The 19,563-nt window shown below is 53.8% G+C and overlaps 1 protein-coding gene across 1 annotated transcript in view; it reads right to left on the reverse strand.

Annotated features, from left to right (window-relative positions):
• Positions 1-19,563, reverse strand: part of Trappc12 (trafficking protein particle complex subunit 12) — a 49,358-nt gene that overhangs the window by 9,679 nt on the left and 20,116 nt on the right. The window contains 3 exon segments of the mRNA XM_048353471.1: positions 6,932-7,044; positions 16,077-16,215; positions 17,007-17,120. Coding sequence (XP_048209428.1) covers positions 6,932-7,044; positions 16,077-16,215; positions 17,007-17,120 — 366 coding nt within the window.

Consider the following 19,563-nt stretch of genomic DNA (forward strand, 5'->3'; position numbering starts at 1 on the left):
TCTTTCCTCCTTTCCTCTCCCCCCACCTCCCCCCTCTTTTCTGGGCCTAGGGCTTGAACTCAGGGGCCTGGGCGCTATCCCTGAGCTTTTCTTTTTGCTCAATGAGGCTGGTGCTCTACCATTTGAACCACAGAGCCTGGCTCTTTCCTCTTCTTTTCTTTTTTGTGCAAGTCTTAGGGCCTAAACTCAGGGCCTGGGTGTGTCGTTCCTGAGCTTTTTCACTAAAGGCTCATGCTCAATCATTTGAGCCACAGCTCCACTTCTGGCTTTTTGGTGGTTAATTGAAGGTAAGATAGTCTCACAGACAGACTTTCCTGTGCTGGGTGGCTTTGAACCAACCTCATTCCTCAGATCCCAGCCCCCTGAGTAGCTAGGATTACAAGTGTGAGCCACCAGTGCCCAGCTATTTTCCATTTCCGAGGCACACTACCAAATGATGTCAATTAGTAGGTCCTGTCTGATTCACAAGTGCATCCTTGAGTGACTTACCAACACTTGGTCACAGTGAGTGGCTTTATTGCTGTCTCCAGAGACAGCTGTCTGCATTATAAAGAAGAGCATACTGATTTACAAACAGCTGCTTCTACCGAGAAGAGTGACAGAGACCAGAAGCCTAACCCAGAGCTGAAGTACTTAGGAAATACTGACATTACAAGAGAAGCCTGCACTTGCTCAGTGTGTGACTGTGGTATGGTTACAGGGTCCCCATGCCTTCCTGCTTGAATGCAAGGACCAGAGTCCAAGTAAGCTAGACCCCCCAGAGCAGACATCAAGTGCGGGCCCAGCTACCTAGGACACACGGAAGCTGGAGATGCACTTTATGTTGGGGTGGCAGAATGACACTGCCTGGTCCCAGGTAAACAGGGCGATCAGGGATATTTCTCTAAGGTCCACCCCAGGAGGGCTCCATGCAGATGCCCCCCCCCACCTGTTTAAGTCTGCACCCAGTACCTGCGTTACCTAGGTAACTGGCACACCTGGAGGCAGTTACCTCCCCCTTTTCTGAGGTCATATCCAATCCACCTGGCCACACCTCCCACTTTTTCCTATGTAATCAGGCTCAACACAAGTCCTTGCTCTCATTCTTCCTCCCTTCCCTCCCTCTTTCCTTTCCTTGCTCTTCCCCTTTCTTCCTCTCTGTCTCTCAACACCTCCATCTTGTCTGGGCTGGGGGCTTGCTTCCCCCACAATAAGTTCTTCTTTGCCTGAACCATGTGGCGGGTTTCCTTTCTGGGCAAACCTTACATCTGGTGCCATGACTCCGGAGGGGACAGGGTCAGGAGTTGCTGAGTCCCCTCCTCCCTCTGCTCTTTCTGAGGGTTAATCCACCTCCTTGACCAGCCATCCTCGAGTCAAACTGCTGAAAACCAGAGGAACCTCACCACGGACTTCTCGCCTTTGCCATTGCTGGCTACGCATCCACCACACACACCATCTCCTTTCTACGCGTGGTGAGTGACCTCCGTCTACAGGTCCTCTGTCTGCCTCACTGGACTCCTATGTCCTCACCAGACTATTCTATAAAGTCAAAATGCCTCCTACACTAGAAAATCAGTCTCAATGGCCCAACCTTTTGGCTTGTTCCCTAGAGAGTGTGACGTGGGCTGGGTTCCAGGGACCCCTCTAGGTTCCCTCTCAAAGGCTAGCCATTCTGGGTTTGATCTACTCCACAAGACAAAGGAAAAAGTGGGCAGTTTTGGAGAAATAACTCAAGTATTTGTGGTCAATTCTTTTTTTTTGGCCAGTCCTGGGCCTTGGACTCAGGGCCTGAGCATTGTCCCTGGCTTCTTCCCGCTCAAGGCCAGCACTCTGCCACTTGAGTCACAGCGCCGCTTCTGGCCGTTTTCTGTATATGTGGTGCTGGGGAATCGAACCCAGGGCCTTGTGTATCCGAGGCAGGCACTCTTGCCACTAGGCTATATCTCCAGCCCTGTGGTCAATTCTTAATAAGTTACATCCCCCGCCTCATGAGACTTCTTCCAGGCTTCATTCAAGGTCTGGCATCTACCACCAAGGGACAGCTGCTGCTTGCCTTCTCCTGGAGGGGCCGCATCTCCACCTTTTACCCCTAATGTCGATGCCCCTTGCCAGCAGGAAGTAGACAGTCTATGTCCTTTTTTATAATTATTAAAAGGCAGGAATGTAAGGTCCACCCCCGGGAGGGCTCCAAGCAGATGGCCCTCACCTGTTTTAAGTCTGCGCCCAGTACCTGAGTTACCTAGGTAACTGGCACACCTGGAGGCCGTTACCTCCTTCTCTAAGCTCACATCCAATCCACCTGGCCATACCTCCTGCCTTTTCCTATATAATCGGCTCAACACAGGCCATGCTCTCTTTCCTTTTCTCTCTCTTTCTTCTTCCTTCCCCTCTGTCTCCCCATACCTCCATCTTGTGTGGGCTGGCAGTTTGCTTTCCCCCCAATAAACTCCTTTCTGCCTGAACCATGTGGTGGGTTTCCTGTCTAACCTTACAATTTCCACTATATTTGATATGAGAGGAAGATTGGCCTTTCTTTTAGATCCACCAACTTAAAAAGGGATAGCCGGGGGCTGGTGCCTCACACCTGTAATTCTAGCTACTTAGGAGTCAAATCTGAGGACTGAGTTTCAAATCCAAGCTGGATAAGAAAGTCGGTGAAATTCTTTCTTTTTTTTTTTTTGGCCAGTCCTGGGCCTTGGACTCAGGGTCTGAGCACTGTCCCTGGCTTCTTCCCGCTCAAGGCTAGCACTCTGCCACTTGAGCCACAGCGCCACTTCTGGCCGTTTTCTGCATATGTGGTGCTGGGGAATCGAACCTAGGGCCTCGTGTATCCGAAGCAGGCACTCTTGCCACTAGGCTATATCCCCAGCCCCCAAATTCTTATTTCTAAATCAACCAGAAAACTGGAAGTGGCCCTGTGGCTTAAAGTGGCAGAGCACTGGCCTTGAGCAAAAAAAGCTCAGGAATAGCACCCAGGCTCTGAGTTCAAGTTCTGTGACCAACAAGGAAAGGAAATGAAGAAGGACATCATGGCTCAGGTGAATGTGACCCTCACTGTGCTTCTGCCTGTTTGGGAGATGGCCTGCATGTCTGCCCACAAGAGGTAAGGGCCCTGGGGACGTGAGGGGTGACAGACCTTGGGGAGAGGATGTGATTTTTCCTCCTGAGGTAGGGGTGCCTGTGAGGCCGCACTGGCTCTAACAGCCCTGGGCCCGCTAGGGCTCTGCAGGCCTTGCCAGTGTGCGCCGAGCCTGGGCGATGGGCCTTGGTCAGACACGCCTGCGTCCCGTGGCCAGACGAGCGCCTCTGCTGCAGGTGCTGGCGCCATGCCTTAGGTGGAGAGGGAGCCCAGGGAGGGAGCGCCCCCAAAGGTCCCCGCAGACAGCAGGGACGGTCTGCACGGAGCCGGGGCCCGTGTGCCTGGCTGCCGCACTGAGGCCAGGACACAGAAAGGGCGCGCCTCGCGCTACTGTCTGCAGCCACGTTTCCCCTGAGCAGCCCTGCCAGCGAGGAGACAGCAGCGACACCAGGCGAAGGACATCACAGCTGGTGTGGGGGGTGCAGGCGGGGCTCTTCTAGAAGCCACGGACAGGTCGACTTGGAGGACGGGCACCAAGTGAATCAGAGTGGCCCGTCAATCACGAGTAGGGACAGGGACAAGTGAGCACACGGGACACGGTGACTGCATGGGACAGTGAGCGCATGGTGGATTTGCAGCTGAACCTCATGTGAAGGAGCGTTATTCAGGTGGAGACAGCACTGCCTGTTCCCTTTGCTATGTGGGTGTTAGCCACAGCAGATCTGAAGGTACAACAGTGATTATCAGAGAAGGGACGAGGCTATTATCTGGTCAGGACAGGCTGTACACAGTGCTTTAGTATTCCGAACCCCTTCATATGTACAATTTACACAGGTTATTCAGAAACAAAGCCAAACTATTAGGATGGGCACTGGTAGGTCCTAGCTACTCATGAGGCTGAGACCTGAGAATTGTGGTTCACAGCCAGCTGGAGCAGGGCAATCTGTGAGAAAGGATGGAGGTAGCAATGGACACTATGTTGAAAATGAACCATACAACTTGTGGGGTGCTGGGAGAGAAAAACTGGGAGTAAGGGAAGGGGTGACACTGCCTAAGAAAAAGTGTACTCTTTACCTGATTTATGTGACAACAAAAAACCAAAAAACCCCAAACCAAATGAACCAAAACAGATGGAGGTGGCACTGTGGCTCAAGTGGTGGAGTGCTAGCCTCATGCACAAATGCTTCAGGACAGCACCCAGACCCAGTTCAAGCTCCAGGACTGGTGTGCACACCCCCCCGAAGAAAAATACAATAACAAAACCAAAACTATACCCCGCTAGAGACTATTTTTAAGAGAAAAATAGTCACTGTTAAGTCTGAGTTCTGGAACCATCTGTTCTATGGCAACTGGTTACTTCCACTCAGAAGAGCCCAAGTGATGTTGCACTTTTATGTAAGTCCTCCCACGAGGAAGAGCAGGGCAATGCCCTTTGGAGGTTGAACTTCCCATGTAGTTTGTATGTTCCTCCTTGTCTCAGAAGGAGCAGGAAAAGGCTGCCTGCACGCAGGGGAGGGGCTGGGCCGGCAGGGAGCTGCAGAGTGGGTTCCACATTGGGCAGTCGCGGGAGGAGGGGCCGTCTCAGTCCCCAGCCCTGGCACAACCTGGACAGCTTCTGGGATGGACAGACTCCACTTCCACAATACGGTCACCACTGTCCACCCACCCAGGGAGGGAACAAACCAAGGCCAGCTGGCTGTGCTCAGTGAGGAAATGCATGACTTCCATGACTACCCAGCTGTCCGGTTCCATATTTATCCAGCTGCGTTTGTCACAATACTTAAAAAGGCAATTTGTAACCTATTCATGCTTCAAGAACCGAGTCCTTGCTCTGAGTTCTACGCAGTGGCCGGGGAGCAGCTGCGCTAGCGAGGCATCTCTGCCTTGGGCTGTGGCAGAAGGTGAAGGGGCTCACAGGTTGTGGCTACTAGGGGCTGGGGTGGGATGAGGTGTATTCACGGGCATTGCTGGAGGCTGCCACCAAGTCAAGGACCTGAGGGCTCACTCGTTCCTCCTCATTCCAGACTAGAGTAGGTCAGGTCTGCCCTGGGCCTGAGGCTCTGGGAAGCCCAGGTCTGACCATGTCCACTGCCACCCCTGAGGTTTCCTCAGGGAGGTTTCCTGGCCTGTACCAAGGCACTTGGAGAATTACTGAACACTCCATGTTGCAGCACTGTCCCAGGTCCCAGGTCCCAGAGTCAGCCTTCAGCAGCCCAGGGGGGCAGGAAGCTCTATCACTCAGCATGGAGAAGCTGGCGGGGGGGAGGGGGGTGTTGCAGATGTTCCTGCTTGGCTCCAGGGTGCCCTGAAAACAACTGCCCCTTCATCAGTAGCCTCAGAGGCCTTCATAGCTTAAATAACACTCTTTCCATTCAGATCAAACTGAGAGAACAAGTTACGCTGGGACTAGGCATGCGCACGTACGTGTGTGTGTGTGTATATGTGTGTACGTGTGTGTCCGTGTACATACTGGGGCTTGAGTGCTGTCCCTGACCTTTTTTGCTAAAGCTCCACTTCCAGGGCTCTGGTTACTGGGAGGTTAAGAGTCTCACAGCTTTTCCTGCCTAGGCTGGCTTAGAACAGTGATCCTCACATTCACCTTCCTGAGTAGCTAGGATGACAGGCTGTGAGCTCTGGTGCCTGCGGTGGGAGCGTTCATTCTATCAGGGGCCTCCTCTTCTCTGGGCTACCACGTGCTTCCCGGCTACACGGCCCCCCTCCCCCCGGCCATGGAGTCCACAGTTGGTGCATGCGGTGCTGTGTGGCGCCTCCTTCACTGTGACGCCACTGCGGGAAACGCAGGCACTGTGGGCCTCCCGGGCCTCTGGCATCCAGGGACCAGGGATGGCCATCCTCAGCCAGCGTCGTGACACGTGTCTGACGCTGCTACGGCATCTGCTTGGCGTGGGACAGGTGCCTCTCAAGGCAGGTGGACACAGGAGAGGCTGGGCTGCAGGACTTTCAGGTGGCAGCTGGGCACGTGCTAATCTGAATGATTTGCACACGAGGAAATGCCTGTGGTCCCCACCTACCAAGCCTTCTAAGGAGAGGGAATCAGGACTCAGGCCTTGCGGCCACCACCCTCCGCCCTGAGAATGACTTCAGCAAGAACCATGAATACCATGGCCACACTATATGGAGGGGAGACATGCAGCTGGACACGGGCTGGAGAACAGGTGGCATGTACTGAGGACGCGGAGAGCACGTAGTGTGTACTGAGGACGCGGAGAGCACGTGGTGTGTACTGAGGACGCGGAGAGCACGTGGTGTGTACTGAGGACGCGGAGAGCACGTGGTGTGCACTGAGGACGCGGAGAGCACGTGGTGTGCACTGAGGACGCGGAGAGCACGTGGTGTGTACTGAGGACGCGGAGAGCACGTGGTGTGCACTGAGGACGCGGAGAGCACGTGGTGTGTACTGAGGACGCGGAGAGCACGTGGTGTGTACTGAGGAGACAGCACGTGGTGTGTACTGAGGACGCGGAGAGCACGTGGTGTGTACTGAGGACGCGGAGAGCACGTGGTGTGTACTGAGGACGCGGAGAGCACATGGCGTGTACTGAGGACACACAGCATGTAGAGAGTAGAGGACACACAGAGCACGTGGAGAGTACTGAGGACACAGAGAGCACGTGATGTGTACTGAAGACGCACAGTGCACATGGCATGTACTGAGGATGCAGAGCATGTCGTGTGTACTGAAGACAGCATATGGTGTGTACTAAGGAGACACAGAGAGCACGTGGTGTGTACAGAGGACACAGAAAACACATGTTGTGTAGTGGACTTAGGACAGAGAACACGTGGCATTTGGACACGGAGCACACATGGCGGGTGCGCTCATGGGAAGGGGACCGCGGCCGGCACGGTTACCTTGCTGCAGACCGTCTTGACCCTGTGGAGTCTGTCCAGGGCCTCCTGTGGATTGCCCAGATACTGCTGCAGCTCGGCGTGCAGGATGCGCATGGAGAAGGGGACCATGGAGCCTGGAAGGCAGACGGAGGAGTTAGTCTGCTTGCGGGCAGGGCATGCTTCCTTGGTGGGCCCAGGGAAGGAGGTGCGCAGGGAAGGAGGTGCGCAGGGAAGGAGGCGCGTAGGGAAGGAGGCGCGTGCAGGTGCTGCAGTGCGCGTGAGGACAGAACCACCCAGTGCTCTTTGGTGGCAGCAGTAAATGCCTCTGTTTCTCCGCAAAGCTGTACCCACTTTGCCCAGATAATTATCGAGATGGGCGGCCGCCAGAGCCGCTGCCTCAGCTGTCTGCAATCATGGGGAGGCATCGCGCACGACACAATGGTCCAGACCAGCATTGTCCCACAGGGAACCCGCAGCTGCGCAGGAGCCCCACTCTCAAGGAGAGGGCTGCCAGGCTGGGCTCTCCAGAGGAGGCACTGATGTGACCCCGGGACACCAGTGAGGGACAGCGGCAGAGGGAAGTGACTTCCGGTTGAAGACATTGGTGGGCGGGGACAGAGTCTGTGCTCAGATGCTGAGCCTTCCAGTGGAGAGGAAGCTCCATTCATTACCCAGGCCACCCGGCAGTGTCAAGAAGGAAGATGCTTAAGCAACCAACGCTACCCAGTCTCCAAACATGGCTGCGATCTCTCAGGGGAAGGTGGTGTTTGTGTGGGCAGGCCGCTCCTGGCTGGCTGGAGTCTGGTCTGCTGAGAGGAGATGGACTAGGTGTCAGGGCGCCTGTGGGTCGGCCCCCACAGGCCCATGGGTGGCAGGCATGGGCCCCCACGCTGGGGCGGGGGTATTGTTCTGGAGGGCCGTGGGGACGCTAGGAGGTGGGGCCTCGCTGGGGGAAACGTGGGGCCACTCGGGAACTGTTTCTGGCCTTGCCATCCTTTTTGTCTGCTTCCTTTCACTGGGAGGGAACACGCTTTCCTGTCACGAGCAGCGCCCCCCCCCCCCATGTACAGGTCACACAACCACGGACCAAACCCTGTGACATGGTGACCCAGACCTTCTCCTTTATGCTCTTTCCGTCTGGCATTTAGTTGCAGCAACCAAGTCTGACTAAAATGCCAGACGAGGACAGCTGCACGGAGTCAGAGGCCTCCCAAGGCGGGCCAAGCTGCTGATACGCGCGTCTGGGATGCAATTCAAAGATGGTAGAGAAGCAAGCCCTGTGGCTTTGCCAGAGTCTGTGCACCTTCTACTCAATCTTAATTACACAAAGTGTGCAACGAACCACGTAAGCTTCACGTCAATGCTCCTCGTTATCTAAAGCACGTCATGATTCTCTTCACATTAAAACTTTATGATACTGTTTTTTTATAAGAAAGGTCCAGAAAGACAAATAAGGAGCACTACAGAAAGAAAAGGATGTTTGAACTTTCTTTTTTCAACAGGCGATAGATAACCTTTGTATCTGAAGAAGATGAACAGCAGAGTTTAGTTACAATATGAGCCATTTCTGTTTTCTGGAAGGACAGTGCCAGTCATAGACAGGTGTGTCACTTCCAGTAGACAGGGGGTCATGATCTCTCCAGATGGTCCACAACCTACCTCAGTGCAGAGGCTACCTCAACAGCTACAAACCCTGAGACAGGCTCAGAAACAATCTCGGCTGGAAGCTGTCGATCCAACTCACGCATCGTCTGTAATACAAAATGCAGCGGGAGCCAGCTGCACCTCACCCGACCACTGCTGCCATCGACCTGCAGAAGTCTCTGCGCTCAGCACACGTAAAAATACCATGGAGTACTGGGCACTGGTGGCTCATGCCTGTAACACTAGCTGCTCAGGATGTTGAGATCTGAGGATCATGGTTTGAAGCCAGCCCAAGTAGAAGAGTCCATGAGACTCTTATCTCCAATTAAGTACCAAAAAAGTCACAAGTGGAGCTGTGGCGCAAGTGGTAAAACACTAGCTTGGAGCAAAAAAGCTTAGTGATAGCCCCAGGTCATGAGCTCAAGCCCTAGGACCACATATCTGTCTGTCTGTCTCTCTCTCTCATACACACACACACACGTACACAGATCATGGACTAAATGAAAAAAAATACCTAAATTTTTGAGATGAGGCAAAATAATGCTAAGAGGGATTTTTTGCATTAAATGCATATATTAGAAAAGAAATATGTAAAAGTCAATACTACTAATTTTAGCAGTTAATGAGGAAATGATATTCATTCTGTATATCACTTCCAGAAAACAGAAGCTATAAAAAGTCTCAATCTATTCTAAAAGGTCAGTATTACCCTAACACAATACCTGCCAATGACACTACAAAAAAGAAAACTGAGTATCAATATATCCCACAGATACAAAAATCCTCCACAAAATTAATATAAACAAAATGAAATCTTACCAAAAATGAGCAAATGGAATCTAACAAAATTAAATTCCAATAAAAAAACTAGTAAACAAGTCCAATAATGTACAATGTAACCCAGACAGCCTCAAGATAAAAAAAAAATTCTATCAACAAATGCAGAAAATGCACGTGCCAAAATACAACTTCCACCTATGAGAAAAGCCCCGGCAAAGTGGGGATGGAGGAGAACCCCCTCAGCTGCACAAAGAACATCTACAAAAGCACTGTGCCTGCGGCAAGCACGTGAGTAAGGACACACTGCCCCTAAGGTCAGGAATATAGCTAGGAAGGTCACCTCTCCCCACTTCCATAACCTTTTGAAATCCTGCCTAGTGCATTAAGGCAAGAGAGAAAAAAGCATCACACAGACTTGGAGTGAAGAAATAAAATCATCACCGTTCGCAGATGAACAATTATCTATGGAGAAAATCTGGAAGAATCAGCAACAAAAAAACACAAAGCCCCTTAAAGTTAATAAGCAATTAAAGGTCGAAGGATACAAGAATGTGCCAAAGTTAATTGGGATTCCCAAATTACAGCGATCACAGCTGACATGAAAAGCACAATACCATTTACGTTAGCCCCCAAACAAATACAGAGGTCTAACTCTGAAAATGAAAATGCAGAAGACTACAGGAAAATTGAAACATTTGCAAAAGACGTGGAAGAAATGGAGAGACATTCCAGTACATGGGCTGGTGCCTCCACATGGGGGGCTCTCCCGCAGCAGCGGCAGGAGCGACCAGGAGGGGGGTTCCAGCTGGCCCATGCCAAGGGCAGCAAAGGCTGGAGACGCGTCTCAATGCCTGGAATGCCCGAGTCGCAAGCACGCAGCTGAGTTCTCACCTCAGTATTGTTAAAAAAGAGAGAGACCTCATTACTACTAATTTGATGTATAGATTGAATGCAATCCTAATCAAAATCCCGGAAAATTATTTTGTGGTTATTAGGCAGATTATAAAGTTTACATTTACCCGGGTGCCAATGGTCCATGCCTATAATCCTAGCTACTCAGGAGGCTAAGATCTGAGGATTGTGGTTCAACACCAGGCCAGGTAGTAAAGTCCACGAGACTCCTATCTCCAATTAACCAGTAGAAAACTGGAAGTGGCACTGTGGTTCAAAGTGGTAGAGTGCTAGCCTTTGAGCACAAGAGCTCAGGGAGAGTGTCCAGACCCTGAATTTAAGCCCCGGGAATGACAACAACAACAAAGTGTATATTTAAAAGCAGAAGACTTGGATTATCCACTCTCCTACTCAAGAGAACAGAGGTGGAATCCTGACATTCACACACGGAGCGTGATTCAGCAGTAACAAATGTACTCCTGGGTGGAGGATTTAACTTAGTGGTCCAGAACCCGCCTGGTGTGCAGGAGACCTCTGGGTCCCATCTTCAGCACTGGGAGAAAAGAAACCTCTTCCAGGTGAGTGAGAAAAGCCAGCCTGGACCGGTGCCCACTGCGATTCCGAGGCGTCAGGGCCAGGAGAGCTGAGGGGGGATTAGCAGGCAGAGCGCAGAGGATGTTCCTGGAAGTGGACACGTCCTGGCCAGCACTGCGGTGGGGGTGCGCGGACGACAGAAGCACTCCTTCAGCGACCTCCCCGTCTTCATGATCAGGTCCCAGAAGGGGAAACCTGTCATCAGCACCTATATATATATTCGCTGACACAGAGCCAACGATGTGCTCTTTAGCCGTGCCTCGCTGCCCCCCCCTCCCAGCCCGTGTGAACCCCTCCAGGCCCACGAGGGCTGGGGGAGCAGAAGGCAGTGAGGTTGGTGTGGGCGGGTCTTGACTGTTGCCGCAGCCTTCTGTGGCCCGTGGAACCCGCCCTCAGACCCCCAGGCCCCGATGTGCCGAGGGGCTGTCCTGGTGGGGGTCCACCACTGAACAGGAGTGGCCCGTTCCCTCAGCCCGGTGGGGCGGTGCCTGCCTGCCTTTCCGGGGAGCCATTCCATCTAACGGGCCCATTTCCTCACTGCATTTGAGGGGCACGTATGAAATCATTCAGAATTACATTTTAACATGCTTTTCAAAAAGAGAAATTAAAAAAAATAAAAAGGGATTCCTCTCTAAGATGCGAGGGGCACCCTGGCTTTGGGCGCACGGAAAGGCACCGTGGGAGAGCTGGGCTTGGCGGGCGGCAGGAGAGGAAGGGTGCGTGCTCCCTCTGCACAGACCAGGCTGTGCGCGACCCGAGGGCCACCGCCGCCCATCACCCCCACAGCACGCCTCCACGCCACCCAGCAGCCTGTGGGACAGCCGTGGCCACCAGCTTCCCCTCTTTTGCTGGACACGGCCTCAGCACCTGTCTGTCTGTCCCAGAACACAGCCCCCCGCCCCCAGCCCCCCACCACTACTTTCCATTCAGAACTATGTCCACGGCCAGAAAGGACATCGACATTAAACACTAACTACTTCTGTGGTTATCTCAACCCAGTCTCCGGAGCCCAGGAATGACGGCAGAGTTCGCGGGATGAGGACTGGCGCGTCCAGCCTTGGAGGGGGCCGTCCCTGCCCGGGGGGGGGGGGCTCAGGCTCAGCTTACTGATGGTGAGATGTCTGGTGCACACCAGGGTTGAGAGGACTTCTGGGGGGCCAGTGATAGCAACAAAGCCCTCAAGTGGAAACGTGTGTCGTTAACAGTGTGTTCTGCTGTGACGCTTCACAAAGATGATGGGCAGAGGGAAAAGCAGGACGATGAACCCGTCCTCTCCAGCTTTGAAGAGCCCTGACAACACGTGTGTACGCAATGTAAAGGAAGCCGCAGTAACGTCTCGGCATGAGACCGCCAAGGCTTCAGGCACAGACGGCACTGGAGCCGCTCTGCTCCTGCCGACGGTGCAGAGCGGAGGGTCCCCACCCCCCCCCACAGCACCTCAGACAGTGGGGAGCGGAGGGTCCCCCCATACACAGCACCTCAGACAGTGGGGAGCGGAGGGTCCCCCCATACACAGCACCTCAGACAGTGGGGAGCGGAGGGTCCCCCCATACACAGCACCTCAGACAGTGGGGAGCGGAGGGTCCCCCCATACACAGCACCTCAGACAGTGGGGAGCGGAGGGTCCCCACCCCCCCACAGCACCTCAGACAGTGGGGAGCGGAGGGTCCCCCCATACACAGCACCTCAGACAGTGGGGAGCGGAGGGTCCCCCCATACACAGCACATCAGACAGTGGGGAGCGGAGGGTCCCCCCACATAGCACCTCAGACAGTGTGGAGTGGAGGGTCCCCCCCTACATAGCACCTCAGTGTGGAGCGGAGGGTCCCCCCCACATAGCACCTCAGACAGTGGGGAGCGGAGGGTCCCCCCCGCACATAGCACATCAGACAGTGGGGAGCGGAGGGTCCCCCCCACCCCCCACACAGCACATCAGACAGTGTGAGGGACAGCAACAGCGAGCAAACCTAACTGGGCTGAAGCAACTGATGCAAACTGCTCAAAGTGCCGAGACGTGTGTGAAACACAAAGTGAGGTGAAAATAAGGCAAAACTTAATTTTTACACAATTCATCTGAGGTCTTGTTATGAATATCTTGAACGGGAAAAATTGTGCCCACTATTCCAATGAAACACATTAAAGCTCATTCATAAAAGTTATTTGTTTGTATCACTATAACCTCCTCCTTTAAAGCACATTTTAACGACTTGCTTTGCTTATATACTGGGAGCTAAAATGAAATGAATGAATCAAGCTCTTACATTTATGCTTGTTACTCCACCAAATGAGAAGAAAAATGAGTAAGCATTCAGCGCCTTATTGTGGATGAATGTTAATACACTTCGCTGGGATGCACGTATGATTTATGCCTGGCTCGCGGTGTGAATTAGCTGCTTAATGATGCACGGCCTCGGTCCTCTGCGGCCGGCGCGGCTCCCTCCCCGCACGAGGGGGGCACGCTGCGCAGGAAGGAGGGAGGGTGTGAGGGAGGGTCTGGGGCCTTCCCTGAGGACGTGAGCACCAGCGCAGGGCAAGCCAGGATGGCGGGGGTGGGGGGGGGGGGCTCGGCTTCTCGCGCCCCCCTCATCGCGAGCAGGAACAGCAGGCGCAGAGGTCGTCATGTGGGGGTCTCCGGGGCACCCTTGCGCTGCACACCCACCGAGGGCGGGGCAGCCCGGCTGGGAGACGGGCCTGTGCACCCCACGTTCTGGGCCTTTTGGTAGCCGACAAAACCTTATGAACACCAGTTTGGCAAAGCCCAGGCCAGGCCGAGGGCAGCCGCGGAGGCCCGGGCCAGGCCGAGGGCAGCCGCGGAGGCCCGGGCCAGGCCGAGGGCAGCCGTGGAGGCCCGGGCCAGGCCGAGGGCAGCCGTGGAGGCCCAGCCTCCGCCCGCGAGGGCAGCGAGGGGCTGGGCTGAAGCCAGGCGCGACGAAGAAAACTGGTTTTGTGTGTTGTTGTTGAGGTACTGCTTTTGAACTCAGGGCCTCACGTTTGCTAGAACAGTGTTCTACCAGTAAGCCATACCCCAGTCCAAACACGGTCTTTTTTTTTTTTTTTTTTTTAAAGCCAGTCCTGGGGCTTGAACTCAGGGCCTGAGCACTGTCCCTGGCTTCCTTTTGCTCAAGGCTAACACTCTACCTCTTGAGCCACAGTGCCACTTCTGGCTTTTTCTCTGTTTATGTGGTACTGAGGAATTGAACCCAGGGCTTGGTGCATGCAAGGCAAGCACTCTACCACTAAGCCACATCCCCAGCCTCCAACACACATATTCTTCATATGAAAAATCATAATCGTTGTCTCCTGACTCTCAGAGCTACCAGGCAAAACTCACTGAAGAGAAACGGCCCCCGATTTCCGGCAGAGCTCAGACGCTGCGATGGAGGCTCACTCCTCCTCTGCTTTGCATGGAAAGGTGCGTCGCAATGGCCCATCAGGAACACGGGGGGACTCACAGGCTGGTGAGCCGCCCAGGTAGCACAGGCAGGCAGCACCTGTGTCGGGGTGGCCCTGCTGGAACTCTGAGGGCTTCCTTTTGGTTTATCCAGTCCAAGGCCAGGAATGAAACTTGGCACCTGGCAGTTTTGTTCACTGGCTGAGCCATGCCTCCTCCGACCCCTGAAGGGTCGGTTCTTCCTGAGTGCTGCGTGTGTGCTTGGGGGGAGGAGCCCCTGGTAGCCAAGCCAGGGCTTTCAGACATCCCCGAGCCCATACCTGAATTGTTCCACCTGCTGAAGAGCGGGGCGCAGGGCTGTCTTCTGGACACCCCTTCCTGGGCCTGGCTGTCTGTGTCTCCTGCTGCTCCTCCTGCGTGGAGGCCGCAGGACCAGGCTCAAGGCCTGGAGCTCGCGCCCGGGGGGGGGGGGGGGGGGGGAGGGCGTGTGTGTGCCAGCCTCTCTGCCCTGAAGACTACTTGCCTTGCTGTTCACCTCCATGGAATTAGCAGTTGCTTGGATTTAGACTCTATTTTAGGTAATAAACTTATCTTGAAGGGGTGGGCTTTTCTGATCCAAGGAAGAAGCAATTTAGTACCAGTGCAGCCGAAGCACTGCCCCAGCCCCTCCAGACTTCAAAGGATTCAAAGGCTTCTGCAATCAGGGCACTGCAGACCAACTACCCAGCCATCCCACTGTGAAAGGTACAGACGGGAAAGGGAAAAGCGTGGGGTTCAGGGCCGACTTCACCATCCTTCTCTATATCCCTTCAAAGACACAGGATCTGAGTCTAAAAAACACATGTAAAGGGGCTGAAAGTTTGATTTTACTTTTAGCCTTCTTGGGTTCCAAGGTAAATACGATGTTCACGTGTGTGTGTGTGTGTGTGTGTGTGTGTGTGTGTGTTTGGGGGTAGTGGTGTACCAGGCCTTCAACAAGTGCTGCTGACAATCCTACTCAAAGAAGGCCTTGTGCCTCAATGAATTCAGAACGCAACAGCTGATGCTCCTATCACTGTGCCAGCTGCCGTAAAGCCACTTAAGCATGTGACATAATGACCATCTCACCCCAGGAGGTGTGCAGATCACCATCCTATTTTGCGAATAAGGAGGGAGGTGCCCAAGGCAGCGCAGCGAGTGGGTGGTGGGAGGGGGGCAAAGGGCCTGGCTTCTAACAACTGCTCACATTGTCTCTTTAGAGATTTCCTCCCAAGTCAGTTTTCTGCCAAAGAAGAAAACAGGAGAGCTCAGCCTCCTCCGTGAGGGCACCCACTCCACGCCCACAAGGTTCCCTGCAATCTGTCTTTTCCTCTGTGCAACCTTCTTTCTGGCTTCTGTCTAGAACAAGTGCGTGCCAGGGCCCTGTGTTTGCAGACAGTGAATCTGACTGAGGGCCGCGTGAGGTATTTTAAATGCACTTAGAACAGAGACCCAGGGAGACGCTCAGGTGTGCTCCGCCTGAGAGGACAGGTGATCCTGCATGCACAGGAATGCGTGTGCACACACTAGCTCTGGATACAAGAGCAGCTTTCACTTCAGGGCACAGCAGGTGCCGGGCATCCTGGCCTTGCACCCACCCCATTGCATGTCCCAGCCCACGCCTGACCCTTGGCTGCCCTGTGACCCCGGAGGCAGAGAGCGCTGGCAGGGCCTTGTGGCCGCAAAGCTGGGGGACTCCCTCTCCAGGTTCTGAGGGTCCTGGGCTACTCATTGATTTTTCAGGATTGGGTCAATGGGAAAAACTGAAGATACATAATTACACATGAATGACGGAAGAAGAGGGCAACACACATGCCCTTCTGCGGACATTACAGAGCACTGGCTTACCCCTGCGCCCTGGGTACACGTGCGGGTAGTATTCGTAATAAAGATCTGGCTGGTCCAGATTTCCAAAGGGCTCAAATTCCATTTCGGCATTCTGGAAAAGGCCTAACTTCACCAGCAGTGCCAGCCTCACAAACCAAAGCTGAAATACAAGACACAACAGGAGCAACAGGTTATATGTCCATGCATGGAGCCAGAAACTGCTTTTTCCTTACTAGCCTGATTTCTAACACATGAGACAGGGGCTAGGCTATCTTTCTCTCTTGGCAATCTGCATGGTACACGTTTATAAAAGCACTGGAGCTCAGAAACATCACCGTGAATGATTCAATTTAATTTAGCGATACTCAGCGAGCAGGGTCGTGCGCCAAGCTTCACCAGAGCTCAAGAAGAGAGGCCCCGGCTCGCGCCGGGGAATGGCTGTGGAGCCCAAGGGGAGAGGGACCAGAAGGGCACTGATCGGGGTGGGGAGCGCCTGGCCTGTGGGGAAGGCCCTGTAAAAGGCATGTGCCGCCACTCTGTCTGGCTCCGCCAGGGCAACTGCAGGCAGAGCCTGAAATTCAATCAATCTAGGAGCTTTGCTCATGGCAAGAGAAACATCAACACCAGCTCATGTCCCAGGGTGGGTGGCCTTGCGCGATGAATGGGATACACTGGAGGGCACCGGAGGGTCTGCAGGCCCGGGGAACACTGAGTGTGCACACAGGCTCCGAGAGGGCAATTCTCAGGCTGTGAGCGTGGCGAGCAGACAGCCACTTTGGAAATGACCGCGTCAGTCCCGCTCACCGACAAGAAAAGTGCTCACGAATGGACACAGAAGACACACCGAACGGGACAGTACACAGACTTCCAAAGGGAAGTGTTGTCATTTGCAACAACAGCCAGGGTCACACCAGTCCGTCAGGGAGCGACAGGGGTGGGAGGAGGGCTGACCTGGAGGGAGTCTGTGGTGTGGCTGGTGGGCAGCCCGCTCTTGCCGTAGCCCTGGCCGTGGGCGGTGAGGAGGCATCCGCACAGGTCCACGGCCGCCCTCCAGCTCTTGCAGCTCTGTAAGACAGAAGGGCACAGGTCACTTAGGGGGGTGGGTGGGGAGGGGGGGGAGGCGGCCCCAAGGGAGGCCAGCGGCGGCTCGGCACTCAGCGCTGGCGTGGAGGAGAGAGTCAGACCTGAGGACATCACCATTTACCAAGAGACTGAACACGGGGAGGAGAGTTCCCGCTGCAAAGTGCTCCTGGGCCCCAATCTATACAAGACAGCTCTATCTTGTGATTTCTGTGGATTTAAAATCATTTAATTTTACACTGTTAGATATACTTATTTGCATCTGTAAGATATAGATAGAATAGACTATAAAACAACAGGCCTCATATTTTCAACATAATTTCATTTTGTCACTATGAATACAATAAATCAACTATGCCATCAACATAATCTGTCACATGTCAGCTTACTCTGCATTACTGGAACTGGGGTGGGGGGTAGGCACAGACAAATTGGTTCATTTGTTGGCTCTTGTGTCTATCTTGCACCTGTAAGAGGAAGAGCGTGGCTAGAAAACCAAATGGAGAACATCAGAGAAAATGGGCCATCTTTCACGGCACTAAGGGAATTCCCAATATTATATCCTCAATGTAACAGGCACCAAGCTGTAGACATGCCCACGTGTACAGTCAACCAAAGGGCTGTAAGTACCTCCTGCTGGGCAAAGGGTTGGAGGGCAAAGTGGTAAGTGAACTCCTTAACTGTTGGATCTAACAAGGAGGACAACTATAAAACATGGTTTTCAAAGATTACATGATTTGGGTACATGTCAAGTGTTCCTTGAACAGTAAGTTGGGGTACCTTGGGGCTGGGTGGCCAGACAATCTCAGGTGGGGTGAGAGAGAAGGGAAGGGAAGCTGGGGGAGAGGACACCTGCAGGTTCCTAAGGACAGGTGGGTCTTGAGCAACAGAGCAAACCCAGGTGGATGACTAGGACACGGCGAAGAGAGAGGGACACATGGCTATGACACAAGTGGGGAGAGAGAGAGAGAGCCAGAGAGAGAGCCAGACACACACACACACACACACACACACACACACACACACACACACACACAGAGAAAGAGGAGAAAGAAATCCTGAACTTGACACCAGGCAGAGTCCAGGCTCACCCTGAAAGGTTTCAAGGATTGGAGATGTGACCTGACTATAAAACCTGGCAATGAGGACTCAGCACACACCCTTTCTGCACACTAACGCCCCTTCTATGCAGTAGAGCTCTAGTTACTTCAGGGCCTTAGTGAGCTCTGCTGAGCTGACAGAGCTGGGGCGCCGACCCTGCTCGCAGAGGTAAGGGTGGAAGAGGGTATCCAGTGTGCAGACACGGCGCTCGGTACCAAGCACACGGTGGACATTTAAAATGAGGCCCATGGGGCCTCTAGAACTCCAGTGTGCTCTCGCCTTGGTGCGACTTGCTTCATATTGCTGCCAGCCAGGCCAAGGCAGCGCCCTGCCTAGCCCTTCTCTTTTCTCCCTGACTGCTGCAAGATGGCCTGCACTCTGTGCCAACCAGCTGCTGCGCAAGCCCACTGTCTCTGGGCTGCCCGGAGAGCCAGCTCCTTATTCCACTGCACACACGTGCACTTGCTTTTCGATTCACTCACTGAAGGCCATCTTGGTCCCACTGGTTTTAGACAGCTGTGGACGCCTGTACGCAGTGCTGTTCACAAGGAACGGCCTGTGCCGCTCGCGTTCCCACCAGCATCAACCAGAACCCTCTCTGTCCACATCCCGGTCAGCGTGCTGGAGGTGGCTCTGGACCTGTGCGAGCCACTCACTCGGGAGCCGAGCCCTCGCCGCCCATGTGCTCCCCAGCACTCCCCTACTGGATCCCGCACAGCCGGGCAGAGGGCAGGGCCACGGTGCCGACCACCAGGCTGCAAAGGGAGAGCGCTGAGGGTGGTTCCTCAATGGACTTCCCGTAGCGTCCCTTCCTTTTGGTGAAGAAACAGCACATACGCAATGCCGTCAGGTTTTCGACAGCGAAAGCAGCCCCTGGACCGGGTGCTGTCCACATGCAACGAGGCTGTGGGCTAACTTGGAGCTGTTCAGAGCCACGCAAGTAACTTTGAGAATTAGTGGCCACTAAGAAGATGAAATTATGCCACTTTCCTCTCAACTGTCCCAATTAGGACAAAACAGCTTCAAGTAAAATGGACTTCCACGTTCTGGTTGACAGCTCAGAAATATTTTTAGAGTAGTTGAGATAATTTGCTGAAATGATCTCCAAATGCTTTCTCCAGTCTAAATTCGATGCAATAATCACTTTATGCGGCACAAGTGGCTATGTATATATATTCTCTTTGAATTGCAAATGGTGAGGAGAGGGAGCGATCTCTGCCAGGTCTGAGGCAGCTCTGCATCTGTGCCTGGCAGGCAGATTCACCACCAGCACAGCCACGCTCCGCTCCCCTCCAGCTGCCAGCCCCGTGTGCTGGCCTTGCCCGCC

This window comes from Perognathus longimembris, chromosome 8 (genome assembly GCF_023159225.1).
Source record: "Perognathus longimembris pacificus isolate PPM17 chromosome 8, ASM2315922v1, whole genome shotgun sequence".
In the NCBI taxonomy this organism is placed as follows: Eukaryota; Metazoa; Chordata; class Mammalia; order Rodentia; family Heteromyidae; genus Perognathus; species Perognathus longimembris.